The sequence below is a fragment of the Pelodiscus sinensis genome, chromosome 4 (genome assembly GCF_049634645.1).
Source record: "Pelodiscus sinensis isolate JC-2024 chromosome 4, ASM4963464v1, whole genome shotgun sequence".
In the NCBI taxonomy this organism is placed as follows: domain Eukaryota; kingdom Metazoa; phylum Chordata; order Testudines; family Trionychidae; genus Pelodiscus; species Pelodiscus sinensis.
In genome coordinates, this window is record NC_134714.1 from 98,154,251 (window position 1) to 98,172,685 (window position 18,435).

General features: G+C 43.4%; 1 protein-coding gene across 1 annotated transcript in view; it reads right to left on the bottom strand.

Annotated features, from left to right (window-relative positions):
* Positions 1–18,435, bottom strand: part of CCDC73 (coiled-coil domain containing 73) — a 227,144-nt gene that overhangs the window by 103,553 nt on the left and 105,156 nt on the right. The window contains exon 8 of the mRNA XM_075928786.1: positions 6,763–6,898. Within this exon, the coding sequence (XP_075784901.1) occupies positions 6,763–6,898 (136 nt within the window). The remainder of the gene's footprint in view (positions 1–6,762; positions 6,899–18,435) is intronic.

The following is an 18,435-nucleotide window of genomic DNA, read 5'->3' on the forward strand; positions in this document are numbered from 1 at the left end:
GCAGTCTACAGAAAGGTTTGGAGAGAGCAGGGCCTCAAGAAAGGGGTGGGGTGTTTGGGAAAGGATGGGGTAGATCCTGGCTTGTCATGACATGTAAAAAGTGATTTTGGGGATAAAAAGTTTGAAGACCACTCCTTTAAACAATGATGTTTTGAGGTTTACAGGATCTTTCGAAAAAGGCTTTTATTTTCGAAAGAACTGTATCTAGACTGCGGTTTTACTTTCGAAATAGCGCTTTTTTGAAAGAGAGCCATGATGTGATTACGCAAATGAAGCATGGGAAATTCAAATCCTGGCTTAATTTGCAATTTCTAAGTGTCTAATTTACATCTTTCTGTCAAAAGAGGGACATAGTCTAGATGTACCCTTAATGGACAGTAGAAACGTGATAAAGGAGACATAACATTTCCAGTGTAGATAAAAGTTTGATTTTAGTGTGAGATCCTGGCCCAATGAGAGTATTACCATGGACATCAATGGAGACTGGATTTCACTCTAAGGCCTGGTCTACACTAGGACTTTACATCAACTTTAGCCCCATATGGTCAATTTTCTAAGAGATGTGTCCACACTACCAAGTCTGTCGTGTTGACCTAAAGGGCTATGGAAATAGATTCCTGTACTTCTGCTTCTCACAAGGAGGAACACTGTTCCTAACCTTGCACGGTAGAATTTATGCTAGTGTAAATGGAGCATTGCTAGAAAGTCAATGCTGTTGGCCTCCAGGAGGCCTCCTACAGCTTCCCGCTCTGACTGCTCTGGCCACAACTTGCACCACAACTGTTCTGCCACTGAGCTCAAAAGGTCCTGAGACCAGGAGAAGAGCCTGTCTCATGTGGTCATTGTGACAAATCCATTCGTGAGTGAGCAGCACACTGTGGCACACATGCAGATGGCATCAACTACTCCCAACAATAGCACAACTACTTTGAGGATTTCTGCTTTCATGGGATCTAGTTCCCAGAAGCAGAGAAGAGCATCTGCCTGGAGTCCCCAGAAGATCTTCAATCTCATCTAGGTGTGGGGGAAGAAACCATTCTCAATGAGCTACAAACCAGTCCTACCATAGAGTGAAGGAGGAAGACAAGAATGGTCTGGTGCAGAACTTCACACGTGTCGCTTCTACAACTGGCTGGGTGCCATTTTGGGGGATGGCCTGGCCAGTGTCTCCAGCATGGTTGTTAAGTCAGGACAAGATACAACTATCATCAACCTGGAGGACTCTGATGGCAGGGAGGGCACAAAGAGGAGGAGGAAGAGGAGGACAGTAGCCAGCCACTGATCCCCGAGAGCCAGGAGCTGATCATGTCACTGGAGCCAGCCCCACCCCACCTCCCGCCCCCACCTCCCAGAATGTCTCCCAATCCAGCACCCACCCTGGGGAGAACACTTCTGGAGAGTTCACAAACTCTGTCTAATTATAAATGGGTTAAGGCAATGGGATGTGAGGTGCAGCATTCTCTGTGCCTATACAGCACAGGGGGCATGGAACAGCATGTTAATGTGTCTGGAGATGAAGTGGGAATCCTCCCTACATATCTCCATTAAGTTCTTTGTTCCTTCTCACAAGGTTTTTGGGGAGGCCAGCCTTATGCCATCCTCCACTGTAGCACACCTTCCCATGCCAACCCACCACTAAGGGGTCTGGCATCATGGAACCATAAAGTAGTGCAGTATAAGGCCCAAGTTTATGATCACATTTAGTCAGCATATGCTCCTGATCATTTGGTGTGATTCAGGGAAGCCTGATATCTTGCGTGGCAATCTGCATGAAGGAGGAGGGAAACTTATTAGTCTTCTCCCCATGAAGCTGTGCATGCCAGACACACAACCTCCGCCTCCCTGCAGGAAGGAAAGGAACCCACAGATGCTGGGTGGGTTGGCTTGCTGCTGTGTCTCTGGAGGGCTGAATGTGCCAGCCCCGGCATGTGCTGAACACAGCAGAAAGCTGACCCACCCTTGCCCTGCTCTCCTCTGCCTGCAGGCTCATGCCCTGGATGGGAAACTAGCACTGTCCTGGGAAGCCACTTTCTCCTGCCACCCCACTTCTGCCTGCAGGTTCTGGCCCTATCTGGTCCCTAACCCTGACTACCTGCCTCTGGACCAAGTGTGTCCCAATGCTCCCCCAAGAAGTTTGGGCACCTGCTGTAAAGTGATCACTTTAAAGCAAGCATTTGGCCTTACATGGATCGAATCTCCTTAGTCTTTACAGAGACCTCTGGTGTACACTAGCAGATTAGGGGTAAGCTTTACAAAATGTATCTGCTGTAAAGTCTGCCCTTGTAACTTTTCTTTGCAACTGGCACAGCAGCCAGCTTGGTGCATTCTCCCCTCTTCTGCTTGTCTGGCTCACACCCACAGGTGCAAATGCATGAGGGAGGAGATGTCCAGGGAACAAATGGACTGCATGCACACCCTCATGGCGGAGATCAGGCAAAGCAGCAGGATGGGATTGCAGAGCGGCAGTAGAGGAGGGCTGCCAGGGAGTAGTGGACACAGCAGGATGAGACAATGTTCACTTTCCTGACTAGTTATGGAGCGTGTAGCATCCTGCCTTGAAAAGGCCACAGTCCAGAACCCTGACTACCCCCAATGACACCCCTGGTCACTCCTCCACCAGTCCCATGGCTTCCACCCCCAAAATTCTCCAGGGCTGTCAGATCCCCAGGACATGGGGTGTGGGGAGAACTCAAGAAGAGCCATTGCCTCCAGGCCCTTGGGAGGCAGAAGGCAGTCCCACTCCCATTCCTGAGCCCCTTCCTCCATTCCGGTTCCTAGTTCTTTCACTTCCCTATTGTTTTTCCCTAATAAACGTTCGTGTTCATTAAACAGTCTCTTTATTGCTTGAATTGCAGGTGTGGGGTGGGGGATTAAATGGAAACACAGTGAATGCAGGAGCAACTTGTGGGGAGTCATGTGGCAATCTCAGAAGAGGCCTTGCATAAAACTGTCCTTCAAGGCCTCTCTGATTTGTATTGCAACTTGCTGTACTCCTTATGATGCTGGTGTCTGGCTGCTCAAACTCTCTGACTTGGTGCTCTGTCTCAGCCCCCTACCCTGCCAGATAAGTTTCCCCCTTGCTCTTGCACAGATTATGGAGCACACAACATACTGACACCACCAAGGAAATGCTGCGTTCACTGAAGTTCAACTGAGTCAAGAGACTCCTGAACCTCCCCCTTAAACATCCAAAGGCACATTCCACCACCATTCCATACCTGGTCAGCCTGATATTGAACTACTCTCTTCTGGGGTCCAGGCTGCCTTTGTAAGGCTTCATGAATCAAAGAAGCAAGGAGTAGGGAGCGTTGCCCAGGATCACTATTGGCATATGCATTTCTCTGACTCTAATGTTCCACTTGGGGTGGAACATCTTGCAGCTTTCAGAAGAGGCAGAAGTTCCAAAAGATGAAGATGTCATGCACCTTTCCTGACCATCCCACACAAATGTCAGTGAAACTGCCCTTGTGGTTCACGAGCGCCTGCAGCACCATGAAGAAGTACCCCTTGTGGTTGATATACTCCATAGCAAGGTGTTTGTCGGCCAAGATGGGGATGTTTGTTCAATTTGTGGTGCCACCGCATTTCGGGAAGCCCATCGCAACAAATTCATCCACTATGGTATCCACGTTTCCCAGTCACAGCCATCCATAGCAGAATGTTATTGATGGTGTTGACTACTTGTTTGACAACAGCCCCAACTGCAGATTTCCCCATCTCAAACTGTTTCCTGTCTGAGCAGTAGCTGTCTGGCATGGCAAGCTTCCATACGACAATTGACATGCACTTCTCCATAGTCAGAATGGGTCTCATTCGGGTCTTCTGGTACAATTCCAGAAATGCAGCCTTTCACATGTGGAAGTTCTGCAGTCACTGCTGATCATCCCATGTCTGCATCACAAATGTGATCCCACCACTCTGAACTCATCTCACTGTGTCCAGAGGATTGACTCATGGGTGTGCTTGTATGAGTGCCAGGCCTTGCCTGAACAGTGCCTCTATGCCACACTGAACTTCATCCTCTTCCCCATCCTGATGGAGCAACATGTGTAGGCTCTCAAAGCACAGTACAGCAAGGTGCACTGTAACACACGAGCATGACAATACTTTCCTGCACATCTCTCATGACCATGAGGGTTAGCCAGCAGCCTGAGGACAAAGCCAGGTAGCAAGCAGCCAATAGAAATGTAGGTAGGAATTTCAAACTGGGACAAAGGAATTTTTGGTTTTTCCCTCCTTTGTCCCTGGGCAGTTTCTCTCCAGCTACTGAGGAGGGACAGACAAAATGTCTCACTCCAAGAAAAGACTCTTCACTATCTGTAAGTAGGGTAAAGTTTAGATAAATCCGTTAGGTTTTATGGTTTGGGAATGGGAATCTGATGTCTGTGCATTTAAAAATTGGGGTTTTCTCTCCTTGGTAACTAAGTTTTGCCCCATGGTGGAATTCCCCATGAGTTTATTAATTGGTGACTTGTCCATCTAGTAATTATGCTTGTAACAGGAGTATTGTGGTGATAATAAAAGTTCTTTCTCTTTCCTTTTTATTAACCTGGTATTGGTTAATTTTTGTGTCCTGGTTTTACTTTAGGAGTGAGATTTCCCAAGCAATCTCTCCCCTGGTTTCCTTATCATTATTTGGGTGGTGGCTGCGGATTTCTATCCCCAAAATTTAGGTTTTTTAAAGATTTTGGGGGGAAGTTTTATACCAAAGCCTAGAAAGATAAGGTTTTGCGGTACTTTTGCAGACCTTCACTTCTACATTTATTGTGCCAGAGTGGGGAAGGAGCCTTGACAACACCTAACTCCATGCTCATGCTACAATGGCATCTGCATGGGTAACTAGGGCACAAAAAGGTGTAAGCAGGCTGCCTCCCACTGATGTCAGGCAAGAGGGAAGGAGCAGACAAATGCATTCTGGAACTCTAGTGACATGAGTCCCGGACCACCCGCAGAAGAGTTTTGGACCCAGCTGACACCATAAGCATAGCCCGTAATACAAAGCCGCCCAAGGTGCCTCACTGTCTGAATCAACAGAAGGCTCCCTAATGGGGATGCACTTCTTCGGACTCTATTCAATTCTTCTGCACAGTGAGGACATGGACCTTCAACTTCACACATTTGCGTGGTAGGAAATCTACAGTATTGGAGTCGACCTTATATTTTAGTATTGACATGCCCTACAAGTGTTTAAAATACTACATCTAGAAAATTGTACATTTCCTCCAGTCTTTATATTTCTTCTTCGCCTCTACTCGATTCATGCACCTTGATCTCCTTTACTTTCTCTTCATCCCTTATTCTATGCTCTGCCCATTTACTGTTTCCCCTTCGTGGACTCTCCTTTTGTCTCTCCAAAAATCCTATTCCACAATTGGGTAGCTCCAATTTGTGCCATCCAGCTCCTGCTCCTTTTTATTATTTTTCCAAAATTCTTAAAAATGTTATTCTCAGGCATTAGATACAGTGGGTGAATTACAGGCAGAATGTTTGAAATTTGGGCTTATAATGTGATCAGGTTTATCACAGTAACAGCATTATACGAGAAAAATTCAAAATAAATATATAATACTTCTTAAAATGTCCCAAGACAACATTTCAATACATAAAATATCATAGGTGAAATTTTGTCCAACTGAAGTCTATGAGAAACCTCCCATCGAGTTCAATGGAACCAGGATTTCACCTTCCTGGTTTTAAAGCCTGATAGATTGGCATTATTTATTATTATTATTTGTTTCATAGTTAAAAACACTGGATCCTATTAGAAAGAGGAGCATCTCTACTATACAACTACATGGAAGCACCCAATTTTAGCTTCAACATTTTCAAAATCTACAAATTGTTTTCACAAACATTATTTTTAATCTCAGGGAAACAGGTTAGAAATTAGAGGGGTTTTTAAAATATACGATTTCCTTTTCCATTGTCTGTAGATTCATGTTCAGAATTTATAAGTGATCTAGATGCTTAATATGGCTGTTACATACCACAGTATAAAATGAATTTTCTCTTCAGTAAGAGATATATTGTAGTTACTACAGTGAATAGTTCTTTTCCTATGTAATAGAAGCATTTATATTGCTGTTACATTTAATCTTTTCCAGATGTTTACTTTGCAAATACTGAGAAATACATATAGAAGCATGATAAAATATATTTATATATATTCCAAACAATATAAATCCTGAAAGCTACTGTTATATTTCCATAAAATCACAAATAATATTTTCAGCATAGAAGAAGTTAAAAATAAAGAACTGAAATGTTTTCCTTTGCTTTAAATATTAAGCGCAATTGTATTTCAAAAGACATGATAATGAGCAATAATTCCAGCCATTAAAATGCCAAGAATGTGCACAGTAAGTGCCACCCACATCCTCTTATTTAAATATAAAAATCTAGTTAGTTTAAAGTTTTGAAAAATTAGTTAATTCATTATTAAGCAAGACTTTTTTGACATATAATGCTTGGATAGTTTTCTTTTTTAAAACTAATATTTACATTCGATATGTATATTTACATATACATATATTGACTGAATTTTTAAATAAAACAGATTATTAAAGCATGCAGTTTCCGTGGACTTAGGTACAGGGTTCAGAAATTCTACTTCCTCCTTTCCATCACAGAAACTCATCGGTTCCACCACGGCAGGGCCATGGAGAAGACAAGATTCACCTCTGTATTTTCACATACTCATCAAAGAGGAAAAATACTAAAAAAAAAATAGCTATTGTGAGACACATTTTATGACAGATTTACCATTCTGCTCTAATTTCTCATGAGCCCCTTTTATCATTCCAAATTGACATGTAATAGTAGCATAGCATTTCTCAACTTCATTCAGTTTCTTATGATGCTCCTCCTTTGTCATTATGTGCATTTGTAGCTTTTGATCCTGTTGGAAACAGGAAGAAATATTTAGTTTAATGAGCAATACGAGCAATTATAAAAGTGCTACCCCAACTTACAGGTATTATCAGATAAAACAAAGCATCAAACTCAATCAACAATATTTTGAATCAAAGTTAACCTTCATATGAAAGTTTTTCCAGACCTCTAATATTTTTTGTCTTTTTTCTTAAGCAAAACAAAGTGAGCGAGGTAATATCATTTATTGGACCAACTTCTGTTGTGAATTAGATGAGCTTTTGAGCTATACAGAGCTCTTCTTCACATGTCACAACTAAATACAAGGTAAAAATCACGGTCATAATAAAAACATTGGATATGTGGCTTATTACATTTTGTAACCCACTAGCCCCTCCATTTTTTTAGTCTTATAACTGAGGAGACGTTAACAGCCCATTTCACCTTGAATTGTATCTTATAAGAAGTGTTAACTACTTACACTAAACAATCTTGGATTAGCTATGGAACTGAATTCCTTTGCCAAACCTGAAGAGCTCTAGCTCAAAAGCTTTTGACTTTCACCATCAGAAGTTTGTCCAAAAAAAGATATTACCTCACCCATCTTGCCCTTCTAATATCACGGAACCTATACATATATAATAACACTGAAAATATCTTTTTTTTCCCATGACAGGGTGAACAGAAATGAACAGTATTTCAGGTAACATATCACTCATTTATTTTAATGTAGCTGTAACACTACCTTTTTTACTTTTAGATCTTAATTGCTTTTCTGTTTTGTTCTGGTTTGTTTTATTATGGTTTTGGTTTCTTCTTTTTGTTGTTTTGGGTTTTTTAATACTATTTAATGTGCTCTATTTTACTTTAAATTTCCTTTAAAAATAAAGAGTCAAACTCATCTCTGTGTAACTCCATTAATTTACTGGGACATACAGTGCATTTGTTAAGATACTAGAGAACAACACAGAAATCAAAAAGATTGGGACAAATTCATCCCTGCGTGTAATTTCAGTGGAGTTACACAGGGATGAATTTGGCCCACCTTACTTGACTTCTGCATTGTTCCCTTCTCAGGGTATGTCTACACTTGCACCCTAGTTCGAACTAGGGATGCAAATGCAGGCATTCGAAACAGTCAATGAAGCGGGGATTTAAATATCCCATGCTTCATTAGCATTATCTCGCCTGCGCGCTAGTTCGAATCACAGCTGATTCGAACCAGGAAGTGCACGCCAGGACGCGTTATTTTGAACCAAACCCCTAACACTGTTAACATTAGTTCAAAGCAAGGGGTTTGGTTCGAAATAAGTCCTGGCGCGCACTTCCTGGTTCGAATCAGCTGTGATTCGAACTAGCTTGCCGGCAAGATCGTGCTAATGAAGCGTGGGATATTTAAATCCCCGCTTCATTGACTATTTCGAATGCCTGCATTTTCATCCCTAGTTCGAACTAGAGTGCAAGTGTAGACATACCCCATAGACTAACAAATGCAATACCTGTCCAAGCATCAGAACATCAGAAGATATTAAAATTTGATAATCCAAAAAAAAAAAAAAAGGCCAACATAAGCCAAGCAAAATGGGATATATATGTAAATATAAAACAAAATTTTCATGGTGTATAAGATGGGAAATTAAATGCAATACAGCAAATTGAAAGTTGTTATGGAAGCACAGACCAAGAGCAACCACTTATAAAATCACTCCCAACTATTTAACCTGTGAATTTTTATACAAAAATCTTTCCCAACCCTACTTATGTTACCATAGAAACATCATCCCAATAACTGCATTTAAGTAATGCTAGAGATGTGAATGAAACTAGCAAAAATAAGAAAAGTAAGTTAATGACAGTCGATATTACCTTTTCTGACAGCAGGTCAGATACGTGTATTCTATTAGGGCATGTCTAAACAGCAGGGCAAAAGTCAGATTAAGTTACGCATCTTGAGCTACATCTTAAGTTGAAATAGCTTAATTCGACTTTTGGTGCTGTCTACTCAGGAGGAAGTATTCCTCATAAAATGAAGGTTACGGGAGTCAGGTAAGAAGTCCTCCAGCTCACCACTATTTCAAAATAATGGCTTGCAGTGTAGATATGCTCTTTGTTATTTGAGAATAACGTTAGTTATTCCGAAATAATGCTGCTGCGTAGACATAGCCTTAGAGATTTGCACGTGAGGTGCAAATTTTTCTTCTGGCCAAACCTAAAATGTCTGTCCTCTAAGTTAGTCATTCCTTGCTGATAAAGCTTAATCAAGAGAAATAGCTGAATTAAGTAATATGTTCATACACCAGGATGGTTTAAAAGAAGTATAGCACAGAGTCAAGGCTTTTGTGCTAGAAATACTATATTGAGCCATAACTGGAACATGGCTAATCAGCCTCATGAATGGAACCTCTATGGCTAATCCAGGAATGGCCATGGTGTCTTCCCATGGCATCAGACAGCTCAGAGATTTCAGGAATGGTGGAGTTCAACATACCCATATGGGATTTCCTCTTGAGTTTTAAATTTGGTTCAGTTGATTCAGTTACTTATTAAATAAATCTGTGACATGTATAACCACTAGATCATTTCCTAGACTTTGTTTCTTTATTTGTGGCCTGGCATTGAGTAATTCATACTTATCTTTACTTCTTGCCTCTAGCTCTTGTGGTCTGAAGAAGCCAGGCACGGCATGATAAGCTAAGTGCCATGACCATTTATATTGAATTACTTTTCTGTTATCTGTGTGTGTGTCAAAACCTTAAATAGACCTATATATACATTTATGTATGGGTATGTTCTCCTCCCAATGCAGGTAACTTCCTTTAATCTTAACAGTTTCTTCTTATGGCGTAGGACAAATTGACCCTAAACTGCAGATTTTTAAAAAAATTTTGGTTTATATTACCATTAATGCATTATAATACATGCCTCATATTTAAAGTATTACCAAACCATGTCTGTTTTAAGAGTAACATGCTTTGAAGAATTACAGCAAAAACTGAAGGTTTCTCACAATCTTCTGTTTTGCCCCCCAAAGATCTGCAAACTTCTTCCTGCGGCCACCATTCCAGGGAGTTCAGGATCTGGTTGGCAATCCTTAGCTGCAGTCCGCCCGTGGCATACACCTTTCCGCCCAGCAAGTCCAATTTCTTGGGTTCCTTGCTCTTAAGCATTGGACCCAGCTGACCCTGTCTTTCTATCCTGGACAGCTGAAGTACCTGGGGGCGGGTGTGCATATAGATACTCATGCCCCGATTTGGGGATAAAGTAGCACCAATCCACTCCCTTCTGGGTGGCAGGAGAAATGTTGGGGTCTGCCAGAATCTTAGAGATTTTAGCCACTGTCTTGTTAAGGGGCAGTGCCACTTTGGTCGGGGCCTCTGCAATGAGGATATTGACCATCGGATCCATGTCCTCCATTAGCTTCTCAGCCTGGACACCCAGATTGTTCGCCAGCCTCCTGAGCAATTTCTGGCAGGTCCTCACATCCATGGCAGGCATAGGACCTCATTGGACAACTACTGCTATATTCCCTCCCATTGAGGTGGATTTGATGCTGCCCTTTGCTCTGCTGCTCCCTCACTCTCTGTAGGTGGTCTGCCTGCTTTTATGGGCTATGTTTGTTCTCTGATGCCAGAGCCCTTGGGAGTAGCATGGTCAAGGGAATGTTTATGGAATACATACCAGTGGAAGGCATGGGGCCCTGGGCCTGATAGTTGGCCCACGGTTCCAAAAGGGCCATTGCACCTGTGGTTGCCATTGTGGGGGACACATCTGCTGCACTGGTGGACCTTGGTGCTGGGAGCAGTGCCTGGAACATGATCAGTGCCGAGACTGGGATCAGGTGGGCGAGGCCCTTGACTGCACTGACTCTGACTCCAAATCAGACGAGTAGTCAGAAGCTGACCAGGGCAGTGCCCCGGATGTCAGTGCCGGGGATTGGTGCTGCAGCTAGTACTGTGCCATGGCAGTGGGCTTCCCCCAGTGCCAAATAAGAGCAGGTGGTGGCATCTCGGTGGTCGATGGCCCTGGTGCCAGGAACTGTACTGGCAACAGATGGCATGGTGCAAAGCCAGGTACAGTGCTGGACAGTGCTGCCGACTGACTCATAGTAGCAGTTGGTACCGGAACATTCACTGCCTCCCCAACATCTGTTGTCAGTGCCAAATCTAGCAGTGACGTCAGCTCAATCAGGTTTTGAGCTGCATCAAAGGTTTCCAGCATCAAGGGCTGTTGGACATCCTCCATGGGCATGTAACCCAGGCTAGCCACCTGCACCAAGCTCAACTGACACCCCAACAGCGCAGGAGCATCAAAGCATGAAGGGGGCAGCAGGGCTTCAGAGTGTCCCTCCTGGTGCCTCACTATGTGCCCCTGGCAAAAGGGGATCTAGCCCTATCCATCCTCTTCTTCTTCAGCATTGGTGACTGCAAACGGTGCCATGAAGAGCATGGGCATTTGGTAGCCTAGGCGGAAGAAGGCTTTGCCTTCCCAAACTACCAGGCATGGCTCCACCCACACTTTGCCCCTAAAACATTTGGGCTGCGTCTAGAGTGGTATGATTTTCCGAAAATGCTTTTAACAGAAAAGTTTTCCATTAAAAGCATTTTCGGAACAGAGCGTCTAGATTGGCACAGACGCGTTTCCGCAAAAGCACTTTTTGCGGAAAAGCATCCGTGCCAATCTAGACGCGCTTTTCTTCAAAAAAGCCCCGATCGCCATTTTCGTGATCGGGGCTTTTTTGCGGAAAACAAATCTGAGCTGTCTACACTGGCCCTTTCGCGCAAAAGCTTTGTGCAAAAGGGACTTTTGCCTGAACGGGAGCAGAATAGTATTTCCGCAAGAAGCACTGATTTCTTACAGTAGGAAGTAAGTGCTTTTGCAGAAATTCAAGCGGCCAGTGTAGAGAGCTGGCAAGTTTTTCCAGAAAAGCGGCTGATTTTCTGAAAAAACTGGCCAGTCTAGACAGCCCTGCTGTAGGTGTTCTGGGGGGGGCAAAGTTTTGCTGCCCCCAACACTTGTCCTCCCCATGTTCTGGGACAGGGAGGCAGGAGCTGTGCTCTCTCCTCCCTCCCTGGTGCTCTGGGGTAGGGGCCATATGGCATGGCTTCCTCCTCCCCCGCCCTGGTGCTCAGGGGCTGGGGCCATGTGACACACCCTCCTCCCTCCCCCAGTGCTCCAAGGCCACTGGGGCAAGCTTGCACTTGCCCACTCTCCTCCCCTCCCAATGGGAGAGATGGGGAATGTGTGGGCCTCAGCAGAAGGGGTGGGGCTGGAGGTGGGGTTGGGGATTTGCCTCCCCTCAGCCTTACATTCACTAACTGCCCATGGCAAAGCGGTGTCCTTGGTCAGTACCGTTGAGGACCTCGGTGCAACCGTGGCCTTGTGCACCAAGCCCAGTGCGCTCTGGACAACTGGAGCAGGCTCCAGTGCTAGGAGCTGGAGAACCAATTCCAACAAGAGGAGCTTCAGCCTAGAATTTCTCTCCCTCTTAGTTCTGGACTCAAGCCCCTACAAATATTGCAGCTGTCTGCAAGGTGACCTTCTCCCAGACTTCAGATGGGAGACAAAGCAGGAACTCCCTCTGTGACTACAAACTATACAACTACTTACTAACTGCTAAGTATTATAAACACTTAAACAACAGCAGCACTACGAAAGCTATCTACAAATGAGTTGAGAGTAGACTTAGAAACCAAGCTGAGAATGTTCTAATAACCGTCACAGGGGGTAAAAAGGAACTGAGGGCATGAAGGGTTAGCAGGAGTATATATGTGCCGATATAGTGGCACCACACCAGGGGGTCCCTGGCTGGCCCAACTGGTACGGCTGAGGGTAAAATCTTCTGATTATTCATGCACGCAGTGCGCGCAAACATATGTGGAATGGACATAAGAAAGCACTTGAAGAACTGCAGTTACTGCACAAGGTGAGTAACCTTCCCTCCTTTTTCAAGAAGTGTCCCTGTGGGTGCTCCATCTTAGGTGACCACAAAGTAGTCGTTGTGCTTGGTGGAGAGTGCTTTGGTAAGCTTGGCTTGACCGTAGATAATACAATAAATTCAAATTGTGCATAAGAAGTTGAGTAGGTCTCTGTGGTGTATAGGTTGGTGAATGTATGTGCCGATGTCTGCTTTGCAGATGTCATTTGTAGGCACACCCTTGAGGAAGGCTGGGGATGCCACCACTGATCTTGTTGAGTGGGTCCGTAATGCTGTTGGGGGCTCCTGTTGAAAGTTGTTGTATGATAGGCATATACATTTGGAGATCCATTACGAAAGTCTTTGTTTTGAGATAGGTGTTCCCTGAGATCTCTCCGTGGTTTAGATGAATAGTCTTGGCAACTTCTGGAAGGATTTTGTGTGTACAGGTAAAAGGCAATTGCCCTGCGGATGTCTAAGGTATGTAGGATTGCCTCTCTGTTGTCCTTATGAGGGTTGGAACAGAAGACAGATAGGTAAAATTTGGGTGTGGGTGAAAGACTATTTTATCTTTATGGAAAATAGTACAGGGAAGGTTCATCATAAGAGCTCCAAGTTCACCAACCCTGTGTGCTGATGTGATGGCCACAAGAAAGGAAACCTTCACAGAGAAGTGATGCAATGAGCAAGTGGCCAAGGGTTCAAATTGTTTACCCTTTATTGCTCTCAGTACTAAATTTAGGTCCTGTAATGACAGAACATGCAGTCATTACAACTAAAGCCCTGTTCAACAGCCTGGATCTACAAATAAACCTCCAGAAATGCACTCTCATTCCCACTCAGCACTTGGAATTCATAGGAGCACAGCTGATTTGTACAACAATGACAGCATCACTACCAATACAGAAATTCACAGCAATTGTGGACCTTTTAGTAAGCAGTCATCCAGGTATGGGAAGATGGTAATTCCCATTTTGCACAATTTTGCTGCCACCAATGCTAGGACTTTGGAGAAAACCTGGGGGCTATTGAGAATCCAAACGGCAGTACTCCACGCTGGAAATTGTGGTTGTGAATGACAAATCAGAGGAAATGCCTGAGTGCCAGCTGTATAAAAATGTAAAAGCATACATCCTATAGATTGAGGGTAGACAGCCAGTCTCCCTTCTCCAAAGCAAGGATTATGGTGGCTAGAGTCACCATCCTGAATCATTGTGTGCAAATGAACTGGTTGAGGTTGCAGATATCAAGTATGGATCTCCACCCACATGTTTTCTTGGTTGTAAGAAAATAGTGGGAGTAAAACCCCTTGCCACTGTGTTCTCAGGGTATGTGCTCTATGGCTCCCAATTGCAGTCTAGTTCCTGCATGAGAACAGCTCTGTGAAGGGGTATACAGGTAGGGAGGGTGGGAAGCAGGGGTAACTATAAAAGGGATACAGTAACCAGTTTGCATCCATCTGTCCATGGAGATGTTGTGCCATACTTGACAGAATGAGGCTAGTCTGTTTTCTCTTCATGACGGGAATATATGTACTGAGGGTTTTGAGTGTGGAGCGCAAGTCTTACAGGGAGTGAAGAGAGGCATCTGTGGATTCGACAAAGAGTTTCAACCATACAAAGGACAAATCTTCGACTTCAGACTGAACCTACCTGGGAAAACTGGAAATCTGTAGCCATGACGCTCATCTCATGATCACTGCGGAGTAGATGGATCAAGCTGTTATATCAGCTGAGTCCAGTGTGGCCTGTAGAACTGTGCAGGAGATTAGAACACCTCCATTGATCTTGGCTCTGAACTAATCTCGTTTATTGTCTGGCAAAAACTCAATAAAATATGTCATTTGGTCGAAGATGTTATGTGCATACCTTGCCAGGGGCACTGCATAATTAGAAATGCATAGCTGGAGTTTGCCAGATGGTTCTTGCTGGGTCCATAAGGGCATCATTTATGGAAGGGTTAGTCTAGCATGTGGAGAGGCATGGAGTATGTCTGTTAGCTTATGCTGATTCTCCGGCATGCTTGTGGAAGAATCACCAAGGAGTCTATTACCCTTCTAACCAGCTCCTGAAAGGATTTGAAATTGTCCTCTGCAGTTGGAGGTGAAGGCATTTTAGTGTCATCCAGTGATAAAGATCACAAGTGTGGGGGAGAGTCAGATGGTGTTCCTCCCCGGTCACATCAGGATCCTCTTCATCCTCAGTCATAGACTGGTTGGGTGACTGAGTAGTTGGTTCCTAAAACCTGGGTGCTGGGGAAGGCTGTGGTAGCTGTTGAGGTTGCTGTGCATGGTATGTAGCCCAAGGATCCCAGTATGGCCAGTTGGGAGAGACTGGCGATGGTAACCACTAGAGGAGTTGCCACTGAAGAGATTGTTTGCCTGGCCTTGATGAGGAGTGCTTCGGGGTATGTAACTCCAGGAGCTCCTCTTCCTCATCACTGGAGAGTGGTGGAGCAGATCCCACTGGCGTAGAGGAGAGGCTGAAGCGAGAGGTGTTCGGGGTGCCTTTGGTGCACTGTGGTCTGCGCTGACGCTGCAAAGTCAGTAACAATGGGGTCAATGTTTCTCAGGGTGATCAACTTCCGTAGCAGGATGGTGTTTATGGAATCATAGAAACATAGAATCATAGGGTTGCAAGAGCTCTCAGGAGGACACCGAGTCCAAGCCCCTTTCCAAAGCAGGACCAACCCCAACTAAACCATCCCAGGCAGGGCTTTGTCAAACTGGGACTGAAAAACCTCTAGTGACAGAGTTTTCACCTCCCTGCCTAGGGAACCCATTCCAGTGCTTTACCACCCTCCTAGTAAAATAGTTAGTCAAACCTGCGTGAGCATGGCTCCAACAGTCGGCCTCCCCATGCCAAACTGGTTCTTGACAGAGCAATAGCTGTACAGTGCGACAAGTTTCAATAGTTCAATGGCAATGCACTTCTGCAGGAGGATGGCAGGTTTCATGTGGGTGTCCAGTCGCTGGAGGTCAGGCGTGAGCCACTCAAGAGCTCCAGGAAGGAGGACTTCCACAGCAGGAGGTCAAAGAGTCTGGCACTGCTTTGCAGCAGCTCCAGCTTCATGTTGGAAGTTCTGTGGCGTCCACAAGGGCAACCAGAGCAAGCGGCATGAATTTGCTATCCCTCAAGGAGGTAGGCAATGGAGAAGAGGAGTGTGAGACACTGCTGTAGAGAGGAGCCCCTTTAAGCACAAGTCTCAGCTAGCCTCAGGAAGCAGCAGCAGGAAGTGACTGCCGTCCTGATGCCATCCCCAGAGTTCTTCCAGGGGGCTTTAAATGTGATTCAAGCGCCAATCAGTGTGGACACACTATTTCAATATAATTCTGTGTTATTTTGATGACGATCTGTAGTGTGGATGAGCCATTTTAAAATAGTTATTTCAGAAGTTATTTTTTCAAAATAATCATAGGCTGTGTCTACATTGGCACCCTTTTCCAGAAAAGGGATGCTAATGAGACACTTCAGAATTGCAAATACCGCGGGGGATTTAAATATCCCCCGCGGCATTTGCATGAACATGGCTGCCGCTTTTTTCCAGCATAAGGGATCTTCCGGAAAAGGGCTTATTTTCTGCAAGATCCCGTCTAGACTGGCACTTTTCTCCGGCAAAACCCCGAGCCGGAAAAAAGTGGCAGCCATGTTCATGCAAATGCTGCGGGGGATATTTAAATCCCCCGCGGCATTTGCAATTCTGAAGTGTCTCATTAGCATCCCTTTTCCGGAAAGGGGTGCCAATGTAGACACAGCCTCATATTATAGACATAGGTTTAGACTGGGAAGACATGGAATTTTATTTCTCTGTACTACAATTAGATATTTCACGTGGAGGGATAACTACAGTGCTCTCCACATGATATAAAGTTAAGCTGCGATGGGGAATGGAATTGGCTGTTTCCAGGTTGTTTGCTGAAAAGAGTGAGTTCTTGGCATAATTAATCCAGGGAAATAGCTCAGAGTCAGGTAGTTTGGTGGGTAACATACAAGGCAGAGTGCTCACATCTGAGGAATATGTTGGGAATGGTCAGATGCATGCAGTGAGACTGAAGATAGTAACTAGAAGCTCAGAGTACCAAGGAGATGGAGAAGTTATTATTGCAAGAGACCTGGGGCAAAATGATGTGGACATTATGCACAAGAGAGCTATCAAAATCTGTAAATCATCAAAGCAGGAAATTCGGCCTATATAATAGTTCCTGCCAATTTTTTCTCCTAATATCAGTCTTTACAACATTTTTAATGAAGTCCAGAATACATTATAGTATTTTTCAGCCACAAACAGCTGTGTCTGAATTCCTAAAAATGTTAAGAAACTATCAAAATAAAAATCATATTAATATAAATATTCCTTGTGTCCTGAATTTTTAGATTATTAATAATGAAAATGTTTATAAAACATAATTTATTTTTCAAAAATCAGTGTTTGTTTACTATTTTCATAACACTCATCTTAGTAGAATTAGACTCATTACTTTTCATGTAAATCTCTCGATTCTCATACATAGCATCATGTTTCAGATACTATAAGGGAAAGTTTATTGTCTGGCAATAAATAAAGCTACAGGGAGAAGACATGGAATAGGAGACATGTAGACCAAGCCTATATTAGCATTCCCTACCCTGTGCTGATCCTTCCACAGACTAGAATCCACAGGTAAAAATTAGTCATACTGCACTGGGAATCTGGGCCCTTGTTTTCATTGAAACAGATTGGAATAAAAAGGAGGAAATTACATTTTTCTATTAATGTTTGGTTTTCTAAAAATCTTTTAAAAGTACAAAACAAAAATTCTGTCCTGTTCTTCAAAAATCTAATGTAATTTCATGGTATCATATGAATGGCTAACAACACTCAGTAACCTTGATTCCCAAACCAAACTTGATTACACATAATTAAGTATGGTGTGCACCAAATGTGTCAACATTGCAGCTTTAGAGGTTAAGAGAGCCCGCAAGCCTAAGATGGCACATCTAGTCTCCAGCAGAAGGAAATGTAGTTATCCTGGCTGGCAGATTTTCTAAGGTGCGGAATATGAATTAGGCTTTGTAGCTGCTCATTAAATCTGGACATATAAATTAGTATAAAATAACAAATGTCTTGGAATTTCTAAGAGCTTTTTTTATCATTCCCTGTTTAATTTTAAAATGTTTATCTGTTTTCCACATCATAATATCAAAGTCCTTACACTGGTTAGTATCACTCATAATGGGTACAAATCTATCATCTTTATTCTCTAAGAATGAGAGTTACAGAAAGCAGGAACGTGTCCCCAAAAGGGTTTCTAACATATTTCTCCACATATTTCTAGTAAATTATTAGGAGTAACTATTTATTCATCCAGGGTCTTACATTGTATCAGCACTATAGTGTTTAATTTCCACGGCATCCGAAGACAAATATTTAATGATCAGGAGTTGAAAAAGATCCACACATACCATAAAATACAGGGATATATAAATAAGCAATATTTCATTAGAAGGTATATATACGTCTCTAGTTAGTAGATAAAAAGTTATGTAATTTGAATATTATTCTCTTTCATATGGAAGACAGAACATGGGAGCTCAGTAAAAGACTGTACTTGAAGAGGTATAAATATAAATTCAATAATTTTGTGTATATTAACATTTTTCAGCTAATAATTA